This window comes from Colossoma macropomum, unplaced genomic scaffold, assembly GCF_904425465.1.
Source record: "Colossoma macropomum unplaced genomic scaffold, Colossoma_macropomum, whole genome shotgun sequence".
Lineage (NCBI taxonomy): Eukaryota > Metazoa > Chordata > Actinopteri > Characiformes > Serrasalmidae > Colossoma > Colossoma macropomum.
In genome coordinates this window covers 2,524,401-2,546,951 of record NW_023495761.1, presented here as the reverse complement: position 1 = coordinate 2,546,951, position 22,551 = coordinate 2,524,401, and the positions used below count along the sequence as shown (strand labels likewise).

Sequence of the window (22,551 nt, the reverse complement as noted above, 5' to 3'; positions counted from 1 at the left end):
GGCAATGTGTTTATATAGCAGGAGAAATACTGTTTCTAGAGTTTAAGGTGGGCTGGTCTGCCTCACATAACTCTTGGTCTGAAAACAATTCTGGCCCTGAGGGTTATGTATAATAATCATATACATTTTTTAAACCCAAATGTGGTTGATAGACACTGGTGTCAGGAAGCTACTTCAAAAGCATAGCTTTGCAAGCTACCAATTACTTTACGCTGGAAGAAGTTGAACTCGATCAAAGCGACCCTGGGGAGAAATCGAGTATGATTAACTAAAGCTACTTAAAGTAGTTCAAACTACTTAGTGAAAAAAAATATCAAATTGACAAGGTAAAGTGGTATGAAAGTTACTTGCCACCAAAAAAAACCCATAATTGTTTGTAGTTTCAGTAGATAACTAAACAAATAAATTGCCAAAAAGTGTTTTCACTACTTGAATCACTATGCAGATATGAATGTAGTCAAACTACCAACAAGCTACTTCAAAATGTAGTTAAACTTGCAGTTTAACTAGATAAAGTTCACTACTCCCCAACACTGATAAATACACTTGGATTATCTTTGCTATAAAAGTGAAAGTGCATCCTATTTAAGGTTCATGTAATGTAAACAGTAACAACATAGCAGTAACTAATGTTTACCATTGCATTCATAATAATAATACATACTATAAATAATATTATGTTAAACTGGTGTTGTGGGCGGCGCGGTAGCACAGTGGGTAGCACTGTTGCCTCACAGCAAGAAGGCACTGGGTCCAGTTCCCTGGCTGGGCAACCAGGGTTCTCCCCGTGTCTGCCTGGGTTTCTTCCCACAGTCCAAAGACATGCAGTCAGGCCAACTGGACTGGAGAAGCTGCTCAAAGTGGTACTGTTTAGTTTAGCAAATTTTGTGACAGCACAAATGTTCTGACCGAATTTAGTGGTGTCAGTGCAGTAAATCCAGTACCCATTTGAATTTCTGTCCCTTCAGTTGTCACACAAAACCCCTTTTGTGAATCTAAGAAGGTGGCTTAAAAAGAAAGGCTTCTGTACTCGGTCCTTAATACCAGCCGGTTTCTCAGGTAATAGAATAATCAAGCTTCCTAAGCAGAGTTCGTGTGATGACTGTAAATGATGTGGTAATGTGGTTTGTTGTCTGTGTAGATACTGTGTAGATACTCTGCCAACGTCTCCGTACACTCTGTAAAACATATACAAACCCTGAACAGAAAGGGTGTTAAAGGGGGTTTCCTCCCTACCCCATCCCCAAATTTCTGCATAAGTTAGTTGTTGAGATGTAAACAAAGTCATACAGAGTGCTTTGATCTGAGTAGGTGCACTCTAGAGAAACTTAACACTTCGGATTTCTTTACAATTGTGGTGACAGTAATCATGGGTCAATATATATATATATATATATATATATATATATATATATATATATATATACATATACATATATATATATATACACATTTTATTTACTTACCTGAGAGGTGCTTATTGATTACAAGCACAGTTCTCAAGAGTTACATGATGGTATACATAAAGAGGTATCAATGCTAAAGCCAGACTACACAATCAAATACCTGTTTGCTGTTCGACCATTAATTAATTTTGTCCTCACTGATATTCAGGGGCACTTCATAAAAAAGAAAAGGACACTAAGGACGCAAAATATACAGAATCATATTTTAATTTTAATCAGAATAGTAATGACTCAATTAAATCCAGCTGTGTAGATTCATTTTATTATTTTATTGAAAGAAGTTCAGAATTGAAACAGCAAAAACAGGTCATTTTTAATTGCAAAAATGAGTCAGCTGTTTTACTAGAGAGATATTTATTCATGATTTATAAGATAATTGTATAAGATAATTCATATATTAATTTATTACTTTTACAAGTAATCTTGAGGGCATTTTTATGCCCCACTAGTTTAAGGCACAGAAATGTTAAGCATGATTTTTGCTTTTTGTCTCTGGTAATTTCAATGTTGATTAATTCCTGCTGATGAGAAGTAGTGAGCAAATGTAAGTGTAAATTTGAAATGCAAAATAACCTTTTGATTACTTATCTATTACTCAATGCCTCTTGGTGACCTTGGTGTTCTCTTCTTATTGTTGAGAGACATTATGGAGATACATTAGAATCGAGCCCTTACACTGAAGTCCTTCTTAAGTCTCACACATGCCCAGTGTACTTCTCAGATCACACATAAGAGTGTGAGAGTGTCCAAAAATGAAGCATAAAGAATACCCAGCCTGTGGAGGGCCTGTTTACCCAGGATGCACATTGGAGGGCGTGGTGCAGCATGAATACACGTACTGTGTATATGGAGCATGCCTGGAGTGATTTTCTGATAAGAGGCTTGTTTTGTGTCGTCATTTATGCAACCCAAAGTTTTAGTTTTCCAGTTGACTACATTTCTGTGTACGTACTGTAAATAATGCTTAGAAATGAATAATTTGGTTCGATACAGTGTGCTGGAGTCTTGCTTTAATACATTTCTTGCTATGACAAAACGGAGTGCCTGAAAATGTGTGTTATGTTAATGTTAGGACATTCAATATTATAAAAGTACAGTATTTGAGATTTTAGATCGGCGTTTTCCCTGATCCGTTCAGTACAACCTAATACGTATGCCCTGAGCAAGTGCACTAGCCACAATAGTTTTTGATGCATTGCAGAACAACTGATAACGTCTCATGACTGCGAGCGTGTTGAAAGAGTATTCAAAGAGTCAAAACTTGGTGAAATACTTGTCTTCCGAGGATGTAAATGAAGTATGTTCTATTGTCATTATATTTTCATCAGTGTAATGTTGATTTTGTATTGAAAACTAAACACCAGGGTAGACCTTCTTTTTGAGCCTATGCGTGTGACTTTAATGCATAAAGACAGAAACGATTTTTAAATGACCTTCTTAATGATACTTCTTTCAGTTTTATCAAAAAAAAAAATCAATGCAGCTTTAAGGAAATTCATAAACCAGTGGTAAAGACCATATAGGCACACTTTGAGATATGTTTAGATATTATTTGGGTCCATCCTCTAACTATATACCAAGAAGGTGTACCAACAAGACAAGGGTTTCCAATAAAGTGACCAGTATGTGTACACAGTGTTTAAAAAATCCAGCAACGCTGCTGTACTTGGTACACTTTTACCACCGTGCACTAATATGGAATGGTTCACCACCCAAATAATACCTGGTCAGCAGTTTTGCACTTGAATGAGTGTACCTAACAAATTGGCAATTTGTGTGATCTTATGTGACTTATATAAACAAATACACAATTAAAAGCAAACCAGCCACTTATGGTGATACTAGATAAGAAAGCAGAAAACTGTAATGCTGCGTTTACATGTTGGCGGTTGTCAGTCAACATCAAACTAGATTTCCCATTGTTTTAAACGGGGAGAAGCGATAGGAAGTTCCACCACCACCAGTATTTTTTCCAACTTTTGCTGTCAACCACGGCGGTGAAATGAACTGGTCCAGGCAAACCCTGTATTATACAACAACAAAGAAAACAGTACAGAGCATCTTCTTGAGAACGTATCTGCTTTCTTTTGACAACTTCAAAGCAGTGTTTAGTAATCTGACTTGCTGCTATGAGATCAAAAATATCTAAGGCTGTAGAAAATTCCTGCGAACATGACAACCAACCACTCCTTCTGGAATATGGCTTTGTTTCCCTAAACACTGTGGTCTATGTTGACCCAGGTGAGACAACCATATTAACTATATAAACAGGCTGATGTAACTTTGGACATAAAATCGGTATTTACTGTGCTATCGGCAGATACGTATATGAAAAATATTGGACATTGTAATCAACCCAGAATTCCCATATTGGTGCATCCTTAACAAATACTGCACTATATGTACAATAGTGAGCCATTTGGGATTCTGCTACACACCCAGTTCTTCACCAGGGCTGGACCATTTTTTCTGACACCAACTGCCCGTGAGGCTCCTTGGCACCAGGTGGTAGCAGGGCAAGATAGACTGGGGTCACAGCGCCCTCGTCTGGTGACTTTGGAGCCTTGGGCCCTGCCATGTCTGTTCTGACCCAGCCTGGACAGGCGGCGTTACACAGGATTGCGTCTCCAGGTCGCTCTGCCATCAGCCTCCTGGCCTGGATCCTGGTCAGATTGATTAGACCGATCTCTGACACTCCGTATGCTGTATCGGGCCAGCCTCTTTGGGAGTGGGCGCCATCCTGAGCGTCCTTCACAAAACGCTCCATCAGCCCCACCAGCTCCTCCTCAGTGATGTCGTCACTGCGGAAACAGGCCTGGAGGTCCGGGCTGCAGCGTCCCAGGGTAGTGAAAGCCATCATGCTGGAAATGTTCACCACCCTGCCTGTGGAGAATAAGAAAGGTGTAGAGTATTAAAATTATAAATAATAAATCATTATATTATTAGGGGGTGCATAAAAACAATTGACATGTATTGAAAGAAAAAAGTTATTAATTATAAAAATAACAAATAAGTAAAAGAAATAATTCATTTAGAAAAAATAAAAATTTTTACAGTAAATTTACTGTATATCTATAGTAAATCTTACCTCACAATAATGTTTTAAGATGCTTTTTAAAATGACTAACTGAAGGTTCCCTATGTCCTATGTCCTCTGGGAGGGACTTCCAAAATTTTGGAGCACAGACACTAAAAGCAGCTCATCACTTCTTCTGCGTGTTGAGCATATTGAAACGTTTCTACTGGTATCTGATCTAGCGGGTAGTCATGACTTACCACCTGGTTTGATGATGGGGAGGAATTCATTGCAGACGTTTCTGGTGGCAAAGAAATTGGTCCGCAGAGTCACCTCAGCTTGGATCCCGAAGGGCGTCGTATCTGCCACTATCATGAACAAGCACATAGATGCCTTAACTTGTTAACCCTTAGAAGCTGCAGTTCCTCATCTATCCATCAGTAGGGGAACAAGGGGTTGGTTGCCACATATTTTGGCTGTTACAGTGCTATTATCTGTTACATTATCGGGTTTAATGTCTAGAAGTACTCATACTGAATTGTATCACTTTGAGGGTAGAGGTCCTTTACTTCTTTACCATCTCTCTAACTGAAAGAGATTTGATCTGAGATACCACAAAGTAAAATGTGAGATTCTGATGTTTTATGTTATTAAATGTGAGGTAGGTGAACTCACCAAAAAAATAAATAAACATACACACACTAAAAATAGGGAACAGAGGAGTGTGGTACCCTTTCTTCAAATATGAGGCGATTAGCATGCCCTTTAGCATAGTAGCCCTGGTGAGGTTGGTTGTAACGCTTGGCAGGGGTGACCGTCATATGTGGACCTTAAGGCAGTGTTGGAAGACAATGCTTTAACTGTTCTTTATGAGTTCAGATCATGCCTTCAACATGTAGTGGTAGTGTGAGGGAAGATTGACTGACGGAGAGGGAGAACTCTGAGAACTTGGGCTGGAGTTCTGGGCAGGTTCTGCCTGTAGTTAGAAGGCCAGACCCCCCCTTCATAGCTGTCCTAGGACTGATGCAGTTCTGAGAAACAGGGAGGAGATGGGGTGGCCGCGAGGACTGTGAACACTTTGTCACGGGAACGCAAGGTGAGGATGTGAATTTATAGGGCATAAGATTTGGAAGAAGGAGGGGTTTCAGCCATGTTCCTCCCCCCAAACTTCAGTTATAATACAGCTACATTTAACCATGTTTTTATACACTAATTTGGACAAAAATACAAATTTGATCTCGTAAAAATTGAGTGAATTAATAAATTAGATCTCTTCTGTCAAATATTTTTGTTTATGCTATGGGGTTGGTTGTCACAAATGCACTGCATGTATTCTAATCTAATTGAATCTACTGTAATCTAATCCATCATCATACTAATGAATATTATGTATAGGTTTGGTTTATATAATTTGGTTTGTCAGATAAGAGAGCCAGAGTGATAAGTATGAAAACCAACTCCTGTTGCCAAACTGCTGTCCAGTTAATCACGGCCTTCAGGAGCTTCTGAATATCAGAGCCAGGTTTGCTGAAGCTCAGCTCTCCAGGTTTGTTAGATCACCAGGATCAGGGTTGGGCACCTGGTCTAACTGAACTGATGAACCCGGTTACTTTTGAATGCAATCCCCGCGTTGTTGATGAGGACGTCCACCCCTCCGTACTGAGCCTTGAAGAAGTCCCGCGCTGCGCGGACGCTGGCCGGGTCAGTGATGTCCAGCTGGTGGAAGAGCGGTGACAGCCCCTCACCCTTCAGCCCCTCCACCGCCGCCTGCCCCCGACCCACGTCCCGCGCCGTCAGGAACACATCTCCGTCAAACTGCTTACACAGGGCCCGCACCACAGCCAGCCCGATCCCTTTGTTTGATCCGGTCACAAGGGCCACTCTGCGAGCAGACATGTCTGCAGCAGTAATGAGAAAGCAGGAGAGCAGAACTCAACCAACGAGTCGAGCTGGATAACTAACTTAGTTAACGTTACGCTGAAAGCACCAACACCGGCAGTGCTGCAGGGGCAAAGTACGCAGAGAAACGTGCTGTAACTCAATATTTAACGCATTAAGTGGAAAAACATTGACAGTGACTTGGTAATAATTAGTTACACGCTGTCTTTCCGCACAGATACAGCGGCTGTGTTTCAGGCGCGCTTGAGTTCCCGGTATCCGATACCTATAACACCGTGATCGTCTGTCTCCACTGAGAACTGAGAGAAATGCATTTACAGATCGGCGGTGACGCCGCCGAGCGTAGCTGACGCGCTTACGTCACCAGCTTGGAAACTCACATGGAGAGTGAGGTGTTGAAAGAACAGTGTTAACGTTATTTTTTCATCAGAATTGTAAAACGACTGTTTCCTGCAGTGGCATCCGTGTCAATAGTTGGCAGAAGAAGTGAATAATAATTAGACTCCGTTAGTTAGAGAATATATGAGCTGACAAATCAGTCATTATTTAGCCTAGGTAACAGGTTAGCTGTACAAGTTAGCTAGCTTAGCTAGCTGGCTGCTCCTTGTTTATGTCTCCCTCCTCTCCAATGTGTGCGAGAAACATCACGTAGGACATAAAAGACGATGAAGAACAGTAGTGGAAGAAGATCAAGGAAAAAGAGGAGGAGAAAACGAGAAGATGCTCAAAGTGGTACCGTTTAGCTTAGCTTTGTAACCTATGTTTTCTGACAAAACAAGTGTTCTGAGCTGAAGTTGATGGTGTCAGTGTAGTAAATTCGTACTAACATTTTTTTCTGTCCCTTCAGTTACATTATCACACGAAGCCCCTTTTGTGAATCTAAGAAGGTGGCTTAAAAAGAAAGGCTTCGGTTCTCGGTCCTTAATACCAGCCAGCTTCTCAGGTAGCAGAACAGCTAAGCTTCCTAAGCAGAGTTTGTGTGTTGACTGTAGTGATGGTAATGTGGTGGTTTGTTTTCTGTCTAGATACTGGAAGAGGACTAATGGCTACAAAGTCTATTCAGGTGATATCTCTGCCAAAATGAATGTACAGTCTTTTTTTCACACATGCAAATCTATAATAGAGCTCTTAATGCTTTGTTTTTGTTATGTCCCTCTGTATAGGCCAATGATATGCTGATTTCCTTACCTGAGAGGTGCTTGATGACTACAGGCACAGTTCTGAAGAGTTACATGGGAGAGTATATAAAGAGGTGATGATATCTACGCCTTGCTCCACAGTCACATTCGCACTGTTTGAACATTAATCTGAGACTATGATAATGATTCATAAGGGGCAGTTTTTCCCTTTGCTGAGTGAAACCCTTTCGCAATAATTAAAAAAAAAAGATTAAACCTGAAGTCAAAAGAAAGTTGACATCTTTAGTTGATATTCCTGGTCACATTATGCGCTAGTCATCATATAATATATTATTTAAAACCAGGTTTTCAGCCAATAGTTCTGGTGGCTAACTGCCCTGCACTCTTAGTGTTTTCTCTGCTCCCAACACACCTGATGCAACTAATCAGTTCATTATTGAGTTAAGGTGGGTGTGTTAAAGTAGGAAAAGCTGTAAAATATGCAGGGCAGTGGCCCTCCAGGACCAGGGTTGAGAAACACAGATTTAAAAGACAGAACGCTTGTTTTCTAATACATTTCCATTTAAGCATAATTATTTTTGCCCTGATCTTTTGATTTCTGGCTATGCCACCATGTGCCGGGGTGGAGAAATCTACAGTATCACATTTCTTGTCACCCTTTAATAACCTTGACCTATAATTGAGCAAAAATGCTCTGCTAACTCAGAGACCCTCTTTGATACTGTGTTTCACTTGGAAATACCCCACGCTATGAAGGAAAATGCACTATGATTTGTGATTCATGTTGTCTTCAACTTAATCAGTATTCTATCAGATGATTCAATTAAATTTGACAGTATATGGATGTATAGATTTATTTTTTTTTACTCATTCATATTGATCTATTACACTTATGTGTTATTTTAGGAGTATTTTTGACCCCTGTAGTTTCAAGGTGCAAAAATTTTGAGTATTGGGACATTTTTGCTTTTTGTCTTTGTGGTTATTCTGCTGATTATTTACAGTTGCTGAGAAAAAAGTCAGCAAATGTAAGTATAAAAGTGAAAAGTAACTTAATAAACTAACACAGTTCCTCTGCCTTTTTCTGTACAGGTGGCAGCCCCCTGTATCTCCTCTCGTGGCCCTCTGTTCGTTCCTTATTGCTGAGAGACACTTTGGAGATGCAACAGAATGGAGTCCTTACATTAAAGTCCTTCCAAAGTCTTACACATGCCCAGTGTACTTCTCAGATGATATTATGGAACTCTTGCCTTATGGTCTTCGAAAAAAGGCAGTGGATCAAAGAGAACAGTTTCAGGAGCTGTATTCTTCTTCACAGCCATTCTTCTTGTCCCTTCAGCCTCTTTTCACCCAGCCCGTGGAGGACCTGTTTACTCAAGATGCATTTCGGTGGGCGTGGTGCAGTGTAAATACACGTACTGTGTATATGGAGCATGCCCAGAGTGACTTTCTCTCAAGGGAGAAAGATGTCTTTGCACTGGTGCCGTATCTGGACTTACTGAATCACTGTCCAAAAGTTCAGGTAAGGGGCTTGTTTGTGTCACTTGAGGAGAAGCTCTTACCTGTTCACTCTGGTACCACAGAGTTTTCCTGCATCAAAATACTAAACAGTGCTAAACAAACTAAACAGTGCCTTTTAGTGCATTGATCTAATGTGCTAACTACAAGTTAGTGTGCAAGCCATGATACAATATAATACAGTATGTTGCACTGTTACACCCCAAAGTTGTCCAAGTGTTAACGTCGTATTTACGTAAATTCATAAATCAGTGGTATTGACCATATTGGTGCACGTTGTAGGTCTACAGTTTCTAACTGTAGCCCATCTGCTGCTGCACAATTTGTCACTCACCCTCTACTTCAGGGGTGTCCAGTATTACCTGCAAAGGGCTGGTGTATTGGAATTTTTCATCCCAATATAGCAGGAGCTCACTTGATCAGCTGCCCAAAGACTGAGACTGATTGATTTAATGAGCTGAATCAGGTGTGCCCCTGCTTTGTTGGAATGAAAACCTGCAGCCACACTGGCCCTTTGTATGTAAGATTACACATCTCAGGTCTACATCATTCATCAGTGGTAAACGTCCACTGGACTACTGCTGACTAATTATTATGTGGCTGATGAACCATTTTCAGATGAAGTGCTAGAGGATGACTAACTCATGTACTCAGGAAAAGATCAGCTATCATCTAACTGTAAAGTGGCCAGTAAGTGTTTAAAAATGTTTAAAAACTACAGCAACGCTGTCTTACTTTATACATTTGTACCAGCAACACTAAGATGCCACTTCTAGTCACTGACACAGCTGTGCTGACAAATGAGTAGACAATGTGTATATATAGATATACTTGACTGGACTTAGACAGATGAACAAGTAAGAAGTAATAGCAAATTAACCAGCTGCAGTGATACTAGATAGGGAGCAGAAACGGGTAATAACAATAGATGTGGCAATCCCAAGTGATGGCAACATCAGAAGGAAGGATTACAAAAAAGCTGGAGAATTACCAGGAATACAAAGGAACCAGATAGTGTGTGGAAGTTTAAAACTAAGGTAGTCTTATAGGTCACAGTAGCACTTAAACTAGCTGTAACAGCTTAGATGGAACATCCTAGGAAAATTCCAGAAATTCTAGGAACAGTAAAAATACTGTACTGCACCTTCAAACTCTCAGGCCTCTGCTAAGAGGCATCGAGTCTGATTTTTTTTTCTTTTTTCCTTCCTAAAAGGTTGAAGCAGGGTTCAATAAGCTGACTCGTTGCTATGAGATCAGAAGTATCCAAGGCTGTAGAAAATTCCAGCAAGCTTTCATTTGCTACGGTCCCCATGACAACCAACGACTCCTTTTGGAATATGGTTTTGTTGCCCCTGGCAACCAACACAGTGTGGTCTACGTTGATCTAGGTGAGGCTACCATATAAATGATATCTATGGGCTGCTATATCTATGGACATGAAACAGAGATGAAAGAATATATTGATTGGTCAGCAGTGTCTGAGATGTTTCTTTCATCCTTGGTTGTTCTCCTTAGGTATTCTGAAGGTGTGTCTGAATGAAGGAGACAAACAACTTCGACAGAAGCTCCTGTTCCTGAAGGACAATGACTTTTTAAAGTTGGTTCATTAGACAGCTCAGTTATTTTATAGGTAGTTAAATCTCCCAATAGCAGCACAGCTAATAGTCAGTGCAAGTTGTAGAGTTTAAAGCTGATGTTAATCAATGGGTGGGGAGGTCTGCTCTACATTTAATGACCTAAGCTGGCTGCTTTCTCTCTCTTATAGAAACCTCACATTTGGAATAGATGGGCCATCCTGGAGGCTGATGAGCGTGCTGAAATTACTCTCACTGAAGCCAGAACAGTAGTAAGATGCATTAACATGGTCCTCTCACATCATACTGGTTGTCCCAGTCTGTGCCACCATACAATACCTACTGAAAGTATCCATTTCTTATCATTGGTGAAAAAACTGAATCAAGCCTTACTCATAAATGCACCAGCATGTTACATAAAACACAGTTAATGCTCTCTGCAGCGCCAGCTGGAAGAGTGTCCTCTTGGGGGCAGCAGTGAGCCAGGATACAGAGGAGTGGTGCATTCACAAGGCCCAAATGCTGTGCCAGCATCTCAGTGATGACAATATCAATGCACTGGAAAGGGTGAGCCTACTCTTTCACTGATTCTTAAAGAAACAGTTTGACTAAAAATGCTAACAGGGCTAACAAAATCACTTTAAATCAAAGTTTTATTAAACCAAACTAGTTGGTGATGACTTTTGTTTATAATTAGCACTACTATGGGAACTATTCATGTAATAGTGTTTTATAAATCTATAGAGCTGTAGTGTTATGTACAGCCATTTTGTAGTATTGTTTGAATTCTCAACAACAATTTTGGTTGTTCTCTAATCAGTAAAACAATGTAGTGAAATAGTAAATGAGTTAAAGGGGAATTTCAATGATTTTTCAAAATTTCTGCCTAAGTCAGTGGTTGAGATGTAAACAAAGTCATTCAGTGTGGTTTGATGTCAAATGGTTAATTGTAGAAAACCTTATTTTCTTTAGAGTGGTGCTGATAGGAACTGGGGGTCACAATGTGTACAACACAAATATAGCCATTTTACTGACTGTCCAAAACAACCAGTCTTTGGAGTTTTTATATGTAATGTTGATAAAGATGAAGTCTGAAAAAATAAGTTTTCTTTAGGGACAATTTTGATTTACAAAACCCTGCATGCACTTCTCTGACGTGTGTGTGTGAATCATTATCACATAGAACCTTTGCGTCAAACAATTGGTGTTGCCTTTCCAATAATTTCAGAGGAGACTGTGTGTATATATACTGTATATATGTATTGTGTGTGTATATATATATTGCACCCCCAAGTTGTCCAAGTATTAATGGAATATTTAAGGAAAGTCATGAACCAGTGGGATAGACCATGTGCATGTCATTCATTTTCATGCGACAGCTTTCTGTGAGATGTTTGTAGAGGCATTAAACTCTTCAGACATCTGGTTCCTATCACCAACATTGTAAATATTTCCGACTCTGAAAGTTTTCTCGAATTTGGAATTCCCCTTTAATGAGTGAACCGCTCTGAAAACCGTGCACAAGGCAGTCGCCGGTAGTGGATCCATGGTTTCAGTACAAGAACCTAGGATTTGTAGTTCTGCCACTACGTTTCTTGTTTATTTTCTAGTTAGTTCAGCTCAGAGACGGTGCAGACCAGGCCCGACTGGAACAGCTTGGTGTGGTTGAAGGCCTGAGACGAGAGGAGCGAGCGATTCTAGAACGCTCCAAAGAAGTTCTCCAAAGCCTTTTGCCACAATCATTGCCACGGCAACAGGACGGCATTCGGAACACAGAACGCTAAAGGAGCCAAAGGATATTGTCACTATTCATTTTCCTGCCAAGACATGGAGGATTTGGCCAAATCTGTGCAAAGGGGACTTGGATATTTTTTGGGCTGCACAATAGGCCTGTACCCAGTTACCAAGTGTCAGAGCCCAAGCTAGCAAGGCTGTGTCTAAAATAGGCAAAGTGCTCTGCTGGATTTACAACCTTCACTGCATGAATGGCAAACAACAGACTTCAGTGCTGTGCAGCAGCAAGCCAGTTTGGAGACTTCTTTAGTGGGCGGGGGGACAGAATAGAAAGTAAAAATAGAAAAGAAAGACAAGAAAGGCCTTAAAGTAGTGCTTCTCTTTGTGTAAGTGGCAGCTCTTCACCATAGGACATGTAAGTGCTAGCTCTATCTAGGTATTCAGTCTGATGGAGTACAGGCTAATGCTCTATGGAAGCTGTAAAGAGCTGTTGGAGATAACTGCAATATTTGTAGAGAAAGGATTTTTCTGGGTCTCTGTGGGCATGAAAATGTGGCCTGATCATCCTGATCTGAGACCAGCTTTGCCGTTTAGAACAAGTTTGGGAAAGGAAAAAGCATATCAGTACACAGGTAGCTTTCACCCAGCCTTCTGTAACATGGAACCCAAGAGTGAATGAAATACATTGCAAGGCAAACCAGAGGACAGAATGCCAAAATGATGGAAGTACAAACAGTGTTTTCAGTTTGTTAAAATGTTTAATCAGATCAGTCTTATCATTTTTATACAATTACAGTGTCACATCTCATTTTTAGTGGGGTTATAGAAATGTAACATTCCTTTTTTTGTAAAATTACATATAAATGTTAACTTAGACAATGTCTGATCTATACTGCAAACAAAGCTGAAAATCAGTGTTCAGTAGTAACCAATAAAAAAAAAATTAAATAATAAAAAGTATGCTTGGAATAAACAGAACGCTTCTGCAATCTATGAAAAATTAAAAAGGTGATAATTGACATACCTTACATAGTGCAACACATACATATGCACATTACTGGCTGCTGAACAAGTCAGCGTACTCTTATGCAGTTGTTACCAAAGTCACTTTCCTGTGAAATGATTCACTCCAGAATCCAGAATCTTCAACACTAAAGCTTCACCACTACCCGCTTTCGGAGTTGTCTTCGCTGCACCATCTCCATGGAAACAGTGGCTTCATACAAAGGCACAGGATTTTCTACAAGAGGCCTATCCAAGTCAGTCTTCATAGAATCTTCCACCCCTCTCTTGGGACGGTGTTTAAGCATTTGTTTTTGTTTCTCATCTTACCTGAAGGTCCCTGTTGCTAGCTTCTCCACCACGTCCTTCATTATATCTGGGAGAGAGAGAGCACTTAAGGCATATAACCCAGTTTAGCCAGGCTAACACATGTACAGTAGCACAGTAAAGAGGCCATTCAGGCAGCCTCAGGACTGAGGGAAAACCTCCTCAGGCCTCAACCACACTCAGTGACTGAATTCCAGCCATATGCATACTGTAGGGTCTATGGCCCATTACCAACACACTGACTGAATTTTTTTTTAATAATTTTTAAATAAAAGAAATTATCTTGGCTGGTTGGCAGGCTGCGGTACATACTTCTTTCTCTTCTGTGTAATCTGTACTTGGCACTGAATTGCAACAGCAACCTCTGGAGTCTAACATACAGTATGGAACACAATAGAAAGCAATCAGTACGAAAGATCAGGAAAGTTGTTTTAAAGTGTTATTTAAGCAATGTTGGCACTGACTACCCAGTGTTACTATAGATAAGGGGTGTCAAAAACCTTTCTGATAAATTCCACTCACCATCTGCTAATGATGAATTGAATCGTATGTTAAATGAGGTAAAATGCTAAAGTCTGCCGGGTAGTGGCCCAGCAGCTAAGCCATTCTTCCCACCAGGAGTTCGAGGCCAATACTATGATGGACTCCTATCCATGGGTGGCTGTTGCATCGTCAAGATTCAAACTTGGGCCCCAGTGATAGGATGCAAGCCTCTTAGCTACTTACAATGGGACCCCCATTGCTTTGAACATCTGACTGGCACAAATGGAGTAACAAGATTAAATGGCCAAACTGGTTTCAAAAGGATACGAAGATATCTGCCCTGTCTGGCCCTGGATGCTTCCCACACCTCCTCATTTAGAAAAGAGACAGAGGCTGCCTTCAGGAACAGACTGCGACTGTCTGGAGGATCAAGCTGAGGGCAAACAGCAATAAAAGGATTACTGAAAAATCATGGTCAACAAACTTTAACTTTGTTAAATTGCTTGTTTTATTTGGATTCCACTTAACTGCTAATGTCAGAGCAATTTGGATTTATTGACATCAATATAACCAGAGGTACGGCTGGTCACTCACTTGCAAGTTGTCTTCTGTGGTGACCCAGTGACCACCGACCCCAAGAAGACTGATGATATCGTGTTTGTGTGGGAGATGTTTCTTGACCTCTGGTTCCTCTTCATAGAGCTGCACTGGTTGGAGGAGAATTATGCAAGTTATTAACAGCAGACTCCAATAAAAGTAAATTACTTCAGTTATTTCAAAATAATGCATGCCACATGATTCATTCACTAATGCATTTTTAATATGCAAGCTGTATCACCATTGTAACGTAACTGCAATACTAGCATTTTGTGCATACTGTGCATTCCGTCCCAAGTAAGCCAAGTTCTTCGAGTCTTACCTCCTGTGTCAATGACTATGTCCACTCCAAGCCCTCCGGTCTCTTCCAGGCATGAGTCTACCAGGTCCACTTTTGAGTCCCAGACTCCAATCACCCTGGCTGAAAAAAAAAAAAACGCAACATGCCTGGCCTAAATCCAGCTAATACCCATGTACGTCACTGCAAATAATCATTATCATCATCTTAGCACTTAAAATCAGAGGCATTAAACGTCTCTTTCACACCTGCTAAGATTATTAGGCTTATGAAAATGTCAGACGCTTACACTATAAAACACTCACCTACAAGCGATTCCAGCACACCTTGTGCAAGTGCCAAGAATCAGAATGAAAAAGGAGGAACAGATGTACAGAAAAATATGAAGAGGAGAAGACACAGAGTGATGAAGTGTGAAAGAAAGAAGGAAGTCACAGGCAGTGCCAGTTACTGGAAGACTGGAGAATTATTTGTTCTGACAACACATTAATGCACGATCATATATACAAGAGTGCCATGAAGTTGACAGCATAATAAAACTAAATTGAAAGCTTCTGAGTTTGCTTTTTCTTTTCTTTTTTTTTTTTACAGTTAAGTAGTTGCAAGTTTTCTCTTTTATCTTACAACACTTTCCTACTCCACGAACATGTGAAATGGCAAACATTTAGGAACACTTACCCACACTTGGCCGAAGCTGTTCTAGAAACTTTTGGTCTTCAGGGGACACGGCAGTAGCCAGGACTTTCACCCCATGGTAGTGGGCTAGCTGGATGGCCAGCAGTCCAAATGGCTAAAAGCATAACACACAGAAAGAGATCCATGGGTAAGAAAATGTGCAAAGATACAGTACATTGAATATGTGTAGCTAAGATTCTCCCTTGGCTTAATTAGACACTTTATAGTGCATAAAGTGAACAAAAAGACAATGAAACTGTTAACTGCAGTTATTATGATGACAGTTTAACAGCTTTAACCATTTGACTAACACTGGCGCATCTGGGTTTATTAATATGCATTGACTCAGAAAAATAACAATAAATAAGTAAAATAATTTGATGTGCACACTTATTTACTGTAGTGACTCCTGTTTACAAAATAGTATTGAATTTACTAATGTGCTCTCCTCCTTTCTCCTTTAATTTGTTATATTTTAAATTATATTTTAAATTATCTTTGTATTTCATAATTTGAAAAGCACTTTGAATGACTACAGTGTATGTATGAAGGTTGTAACAGTGCTACATAAATAAACTTGCCTTGCCTTGTACATAACCAACTCGTTAGCTGCTTATATTGGAACGACCTGTGTGTGAGCTCACACTTCAACACATCTAATAGCTACTATGCAGTTTGTAATATCAGCCACAGTTGTAACAAACATAGGGGTGTTAACAGAGATACATACACTTGCCCCATCCAGCACGAGCAGCGTGTGTCCCACAGCCATCCGGGCCAGAGTGTGCAGAGCTGTGTAAGCCCTGAGAGCATCCTTAATCGCTCCAGCAGCTTCAAACCAGCTCACCTTCTCAGGCTTCTGAACTGTCAACACATACAGACATAAACACTTTGCAAAACACTGAGCACAAACATCCCAACAGTGTTGGGCACACATACCAAAGCATGCTGCAGTCAAAAACTTTGTATTCAAATTCTGTATTCACTGTAATATTCATTTTAAAATCATAAGTGACAGTAATTTGTGGAAATTACCTAAATTATATTCATCTATGAGGACAACATCACAGAGACCAGACATTTCAGCATCCAGGGGGAGAATTCCTGAAAATAAATGCAAAGAGAATTCACATCTCACGCTTTTTATCCTAGACAGGTCTCAGAAACTTTCCAATTATACAGTTCCTACCTACAACTTCATCATCGGGCTGGAAAAAGGTCACTTTGGGCCCAACTAAAAAGATGAATAGTTGAAAAGTTAAAGTTGTTATAACAAGAATAGAACACCAAAAGAAATGGACTTACATCATCTTACAATGTAGTAGTGAATAAGTGCCCCCCCAAAAAGCTGCATTCACACTATCACTACAAAACAGTTCCTGCACACATCTCAGATGTTCACTTTTAATTAAGCTGTTATTTGCTATCCTGTGCAGAGCAATGTGGCGAGCAGCGGCAAAAGCAAAAATGTATTAAACTTTGACACTTCACTGCATTTCCCTTCAAATGTACAACCAATGATAGGAGGCTATTGGCATTCTGTCGCTACAGAATATCAAAAAGTGTGTAATCTGTGTTTCAGCTTTTCTTTAGTCCTAAAATAATCAAATAATAAATAATAATAAAATGTGTGTTTGGGGTGTTCGTTTGAAGCACTCTGATTTGGTGGTTTGCTGCCTTGAGTGCTAGAGTAATCCAGTCTTACGACTGTACAGGGTGGCACACACTGTTCATTTGCCGCAACAGTGTAAACATGTTAAACAGTTACAGTAGGCCTGCATGCGATATATGAAATACTATATTGTGATTCTATTGCTAGATATTGCAACTGCCTAGTAGTATATTAAAAAATACTGACCTATGATGTAACATAGTTAATAACTGGCCTAATATTTAAAAATCCATAAATCAAGATTACTGTAAAATTATTGTAAATACTGATTTTTTGCTTTAAAACCAGAGTATACAGTAAAATACTTTGTATATCCAGAACAGTTTCCATTTGTACCAGAGGAAGCTACAAAGATTTAAGGCAAATGTTCCTGTTTCACGTCAAGTCTGAGTTTTACATACCAAAAGATTTAACACTAACAGAGCTACCACTCTTTCAGGAAATTATTATAAAAATTAGGACCTTTCCAGGTCAAATTCTAGGACAGTGTCCACATTTTACAAACATGACAGCTGTTTCCCACAAAAAGTCATCCTGAAATGATACACAGCTCCCAACATCCTTACAGAGTAACAAAGTGACACCTATTCACACAAACCTTTCTTCACCCAATTATTATCATAAGTTCTACTAATGTATTAGAAGTGATCGTTACACACTGTTAATGTAGCCTTGCTCTACTTTGGTGAACTAAAATAGTGTCCACGCATCTGTCCATCTGTCACTGTAGCGTTCCAAACTACAATAGGTATGAAAGAACACTCAGCTAAAACCTGGTAAAATATGCAAGAAAGAATATACTAAAATATGCAATATCAATATTTTTGACCCTGAGGAACATCTGTCAGTTTGTTCACAGCAAACAGGGACCTTGATTATAGTTTCTGGTCCTGGATTTTGTAATCACTGATAGGTATTTGAATTGTGGGTGCAAAATGATTGGCCACCTAGTGTCATACCTACCAGTGATTATAAAATCCAGAACCAGAAACTAGATTCAAGGTCTACATTTGAAGACCTCTGCAATAATAGGTTTATAAGCGTCTTTGCATTTGCAGCCTTATCTGATATCATCATTACAAAAGCCAATATCACGATAACCATTAACAAATGACACATCTAACAACACATTGGGCAGTCCTACGTTACAGTTACTAAAGACGAGAAGGTTATAAAATGCAACCTTGGAGTACAACTCCTGCGATCTCCCTTCCAACAGGGACGTGCTCTCTCTGCAGCTTCAAATCCTCACACAACTGCAAAGCAGACAGAGATTTGTTTGTGCTTGGCATCAACACTGAAATCTGGGGCAAAGATAGTCACGCCACAAGGTTGTCTGCACAGTGAACATACGGCTGAACTGGCTGAGCAAACGCTCACCTTTATGTCAACAGGACTCAACGCACAGCCCTTTACTTGAACTTTGACTTGATGCTTTCCAATAGTTGTAGGCACACTCTGTTCATAAAAACATGACAAAGTGGAGAATATTTCAATAGAAGATTTCAGCTAAATGAATAAAATTATTTTAATATGCACGTCCTGTAAAACATGTGCAAAAGTAATCATTAGGAAGCTGTTGAAAACAAATAAAGAAATTCTAAGTGTCTCCAGAATGATAGACAGAGCTGTAAATGAATCTAAAATGACTGAGAAAGCTGTATAACATCAAGAAAGAAGTCTGAATGACATAAACACTTGAATAACTTCTTCTTGTGACCCCAATACTTGAATATAGTAAACATCTAAACAAATATCTCTGTCTAGCTTATAATATTTCAATCTATACTCTGTAAGTTATTATTGTTTATAAAATAAATATTAATAGTTATTCCAAGCTTTTAGATTGTACTGAATGAAAGACTGTCCAAGCTACAACAATGTCTATTAACTCACCGACTCCTGTATAATAAACTTCACCTCCCCAGTTTCACTCAGCTTGCAATATAGTCCTTTCATGTTAGCTTTCCTGCAAAAGATTAACAAGGTACATGAGAAAAAAAATAATTCATAAAATAATCATGAATGGCATATGAACCTTATGCACATAAACCCAGTCGACCAACCCAAGTCATGAGCGCCCCACGGCCTGCACAGTCCAAAGTCTGCTGTAGGTGTTTGACTGTGTGCAGACCCTTTCCTCTGAGGAGACAAGGGGACTTAAACCATGCCAGTAAAAAGCCCCCCACAGCATAACAGGCTGAACACATCCTGCATTGTCGTTCTCGGTCACCTGATGAACTATGCACGTGCATCAGTCATTGAACGTGCACCTTCACACACAATATCCAACCCTGTTTACTGGTGTCTTTCTCCTAACCTAGGTCTAAAAAAAGTGTCATTTAGTCACTGTTCCTACTGAACCACATGCCAGATGAACAGTCTTGGTGACTTTGTGTAACGAACCTTTGTTACAAGTCACTCAGCTCTTTTCCTCTTGCCACCTTGATCCAAAATCGAGGCCAACTGGGCCTGCTCAGCAATGTCATAGAGCAGGGTACGAAGTTAACTGCTTAACTGTATACTCTTAAAAAGGACTCTTTGCTAAAGGCAATGGTTCCATTTAGGACCAAGAGTTCTATATAGAACCATTTCGTGCTTAAATAGTTCTTTGCATGGTGAAATGGTTCTTCAGATTGATAGGTAATAGGCTGTATATGGTTCTGTACAGAAGCTTTTTGAAAAATTATTTCATGTAACACTACAAAAGGGTTCTTCTGCTGTCTCAAGCTTGACACTGTGAAGAAGAAGCCTTCTTGGTGCTATATAGAACCATTTTTAAAAAAGGGTCTATATAGAATCATATACAACACATCCTTCATCTGAGGAACCATTTCACCATGCAAAGAACCATTTACATTTCTATGTAGAACCATTCACTTCACTAACCTAAATAACCCTTGAAGAAGTGTATCGAACAGCTGTCTGGAAGCATCTGCACTCGTGATGTTTCTCCACTCACTTATTCTGGTTTTCACTTTAATTTGTCACCCATCTGTAACGTTATATCACCCACACATCGTCTCCTATTAGACATGCTTATCTTTTCACTTAAGGCTTCTGATCCTGCTTTGCAGTTAATATCCACGCTTGTCACTGGTATCTTTCATGCATAGCGCCAAAATGGTTAGCTAGCGCGCTAACTGAGAGAGTGAGGGTTAAGCGAGAGAGTGGAATGAATGATAAGCGTTGTCGTCCGAAAGGCACGCAGTCAACAACTCAGTAAACACCACCTTCACGCCGTTCACTATAATATAATATATCAGTACCTTTATAGCCTCTTCCTCTTGGTGCCAGCTATCGCCGCTGCTGCCTGACCAAAACAATGACGTCGTCGTCTACGTCTCGCGTTAACACCGAACTTCTCGCGTTACTTCGGGATCCCACCGTTGCGTAGCAAAGGCAGTCCGAGGGAGAGAGCGGGGAGTAGAAAAATAAAAAAAAGACAGATTTCATCCATTTCAAAAGGACTCCCGCTTTCCATTCTCTCTCCTTTCTAGTTAATTCCTACGAAAAAGTAGCCCAAATATGGATAACGAACGATGAGGTAAGAGAAATGTGCGCCCTGTATTGTTTTTTCTCTCTCTCTCTCAAGCTTGTCCTCTTTGACAAGCGCCTGCCTGCACCGTCGTCGTTGTGGTGGGGAGAAAATGTGCAGCTAACCGCGGCTAGCTGAGCCTAGCTACGAGCTCCCACAGCTCCTCATTCATTAGCACACCCCGTACACAGAGGCTGAGATAAAACAGCTGCAAACCGAGGCGCACATGTGCCTGTTTGCCTCACTGAAACGCTCCTCTGAGTTACATAATGATAAAACGGCGTAATATTCATGTTGACGCTGACGGTTAAATCCTTTCATGAGTAAGCCGTGTTAGCTTAGTCTGAGTAGCTTAGTTACAAGCCTGCTAACGGTGGCTAGGCGTGTTTGTTATGCAGACGTGCTTAAATTTATTTTTTTTACTGTTTCTGATGGTAAATGTCGCTATGTGAATCTGTGAAATGTGTTTGTGCTGGTTTGGATATGGTAGGGAGGCTTACAGGAGCTATCAGCTGTAGCAGGCTAGGTTAAGCTAGCTCCGGTGTTATTCGTCCGTGATGCGGCAGCAGCTACCGACGTTAACGTTAGCCAAGCGTTTTATGAAGCGCATTATGCTTCCACTAATGTTAACCACTGTCGAGTCACAGCTGCTTCATACGTCTAGCTGTCAAGACTCGGTATAGGGTCCTGCTGCCCTGGAGTAAAGTGTGAGCCAGACGATGTTATCCGCTGCTGACAATACGAGTTAAGGCATGCGGCTGAGTGGCATAGAGATAAACCCCCCTGCAGCCCGGCCCCTATCGCCCTGTGCGGAATGAAACTTTGAAATACTTTTGTTTTGTGCATTCCGATAAGCTTGTTTTTTCCTCTTTCACTTCCTGTGAAGTGCTTGTAAAGCTACGAGTCATCCTGACCCGTATGAAGGTTGGGACTGTGGCAGATTATTGGTCAACACCACTTGGATATGCTGTATGTCCAAAAGTGCTCAGACGCTCTTTGAATTTGTGTTCAGTTGTTTGCACACAGCTTTCATAATCATTGGCAAGAATGGGACCCTCTGGAGCAGCCACACATGAACCTCAGGTCACTGTGGCCAGTGCCAGTTGTCGGCCAGGGGGGTGTAAAGCCCGCAGCACTGGGCTGTGGAGCAGTGGGACTGTGTTCTCTGGAGTGGTGAGGTACCATCTGAATATCGTTGGGGTGAGTTGGAGTGACGTTTATGACCCAGATTTAATCATCCATCATTAGTACCTGACCTTACTAATGCTCTTGTGGCTGAAAGTAATCAAATCCTCACAGCAATGTTTTAACATCTAGTGTAAAAGCCTTCCCAGAGGAGCAGAAGCTGTTACTTCAGCAAAGGGGAGACAAACTCCCTTTAATACCCTTGATTTCAGAAGAAATGTTGGATGAGCAAACTTTGGGACATATACTGTATGTACACTGGGTCACTGCCACAATCCCAGGAATGCGTGCAGTTTTTTGGAAGTTGTTCTGGTGCTGTTTAATTGGATTATAACTGCTGTGAGACAGTTTGAAGCCCCTCTCTGTGGGCTTGGAGTCCAGGGAAGAGCTACTTGGCCATGGAGGAATCTGTCGAGGATTATCACTGA

At 40.4% G+C, this 22,551-nt stretch overlaps 4 protein-coding genes across 8 annotated transcripts in view; 2 read left to right on the top strand and 2 right to left on the bottom strand.

Annotated features, from left to right (window-relative positions):
• Positions 1-1,937: 1,937 nt before the first annotated feature.
• Positions 1,938-7,620, bottom strand: LOC118802947 (carbonyl reductase [NADPH] 1-like). Its single transcript, XM_036563403.1, has 4 exons — positions 7,570-7,620; positions 6,093-6,380; positions 4,743-4,850; positions 1,938-4,349 (listed from the first exon to the last, which is right to left on the bottom strand). The coding sequence occupies exons 2-4, from the start codon at positions 6,376-6,378 to the stop codon at positions 3,913-3,915; spliced, it is 831 nt and encodes a 276-aa protein (XP_036419296.1). The 5' UTR covers positions 6,379-6,380; positions 7,570-7,620; the 3' UTR covers positions 1,938-3,912.
• On the top strand, positions 6,732-13,289 carry setd4 (SET domain containing 4). Its single transcript, XM_036563398.1, has 10 exons — positions 6,732-7,113; positions 7,229-7,324; positions 7,407-7,444; positions 7,545-7,633; positions 8,613-9,042; positions 10,252-10,426; positions 10,554-10,635; positions 10,804-10,884; positions 11,056-11,179; positions 12,223-13,289. The coding sequence occupies exons 1-10, from the start codon at positions 7,047-7,049 to the stop codon at positions 12,394-12,396; spliced, it is 1,356 nt and encodes a 451-aa protein (XP_036419291.1). The 5' UTR covers positions 6,732-7,046; the 3' UTR covers positions 12,397-13,289.
• cryzl1 (crystallin, zeta (quinone reductase)-like 1) lies at positions 13,085-20,812 on the bottom strand. 4 transcript variants are annotated; one of them, XM_036563399.1, is made up of 14 exons: positions 20,670-20,812; positions 19,297-19,369; positions 18,781-18,858; positions 18,584-18,656; positions 16,918-16,962; positions 16,764-16,832; positions 16,459-16,592; positions 15,732-15,843; positions 15,359-15,379; positions 15,078-15,176; positions 14,753-14,865; positions 14,486-14,591; positions 13,679-13,724; positions 13,085-13,597 (listed from the first exon to the last, which is right to left on the bottom strand). In XM_036563399.1, the coding sequence occupies exons 2-14, from the start codon at positions 19,357-19,359 to the stop codon at positions 13,498-13,500; spliced, it is 1,059 nt and encodes a 352-aa protein (XP_036419292.1). In that variant the 5' UTR covers positions 19,360-19,369; positions 20,670-20,812; the 3' UTR covers positions 13,085-13,497. The 4 variants fall into 4 exon arrangements, with proteins under 4 accessions (XP_036419292.1, XP_036419293.1, XP_036419294.1 ...); XM_036563400.1 differs by lacking the exon at positions 20,670-20,812 and adding an exon at positions 20,290-20,655; XM_036563401.1 differs by lacking the exon at positions 20,670-20,812 and adding an exon at positions 19,467-19,813.
• Positions 20,810-22,551, top strand: part of itsn1 (intersectin 1 (SH3 domain protein)) — a 72,919-nt gene continuing 71,177 nt past the window's right edge. For both annotated transcript variants that reach the window (XM_036563396.1, XM_036563397.1), the window contains exon 1: positions 20,810-20,947. The gene's annotated coding sequence lies outside the window, so the exon portion shown is untranslated. The remainder of the gene's footprint in view (positions 20,948-22,551) is intronic.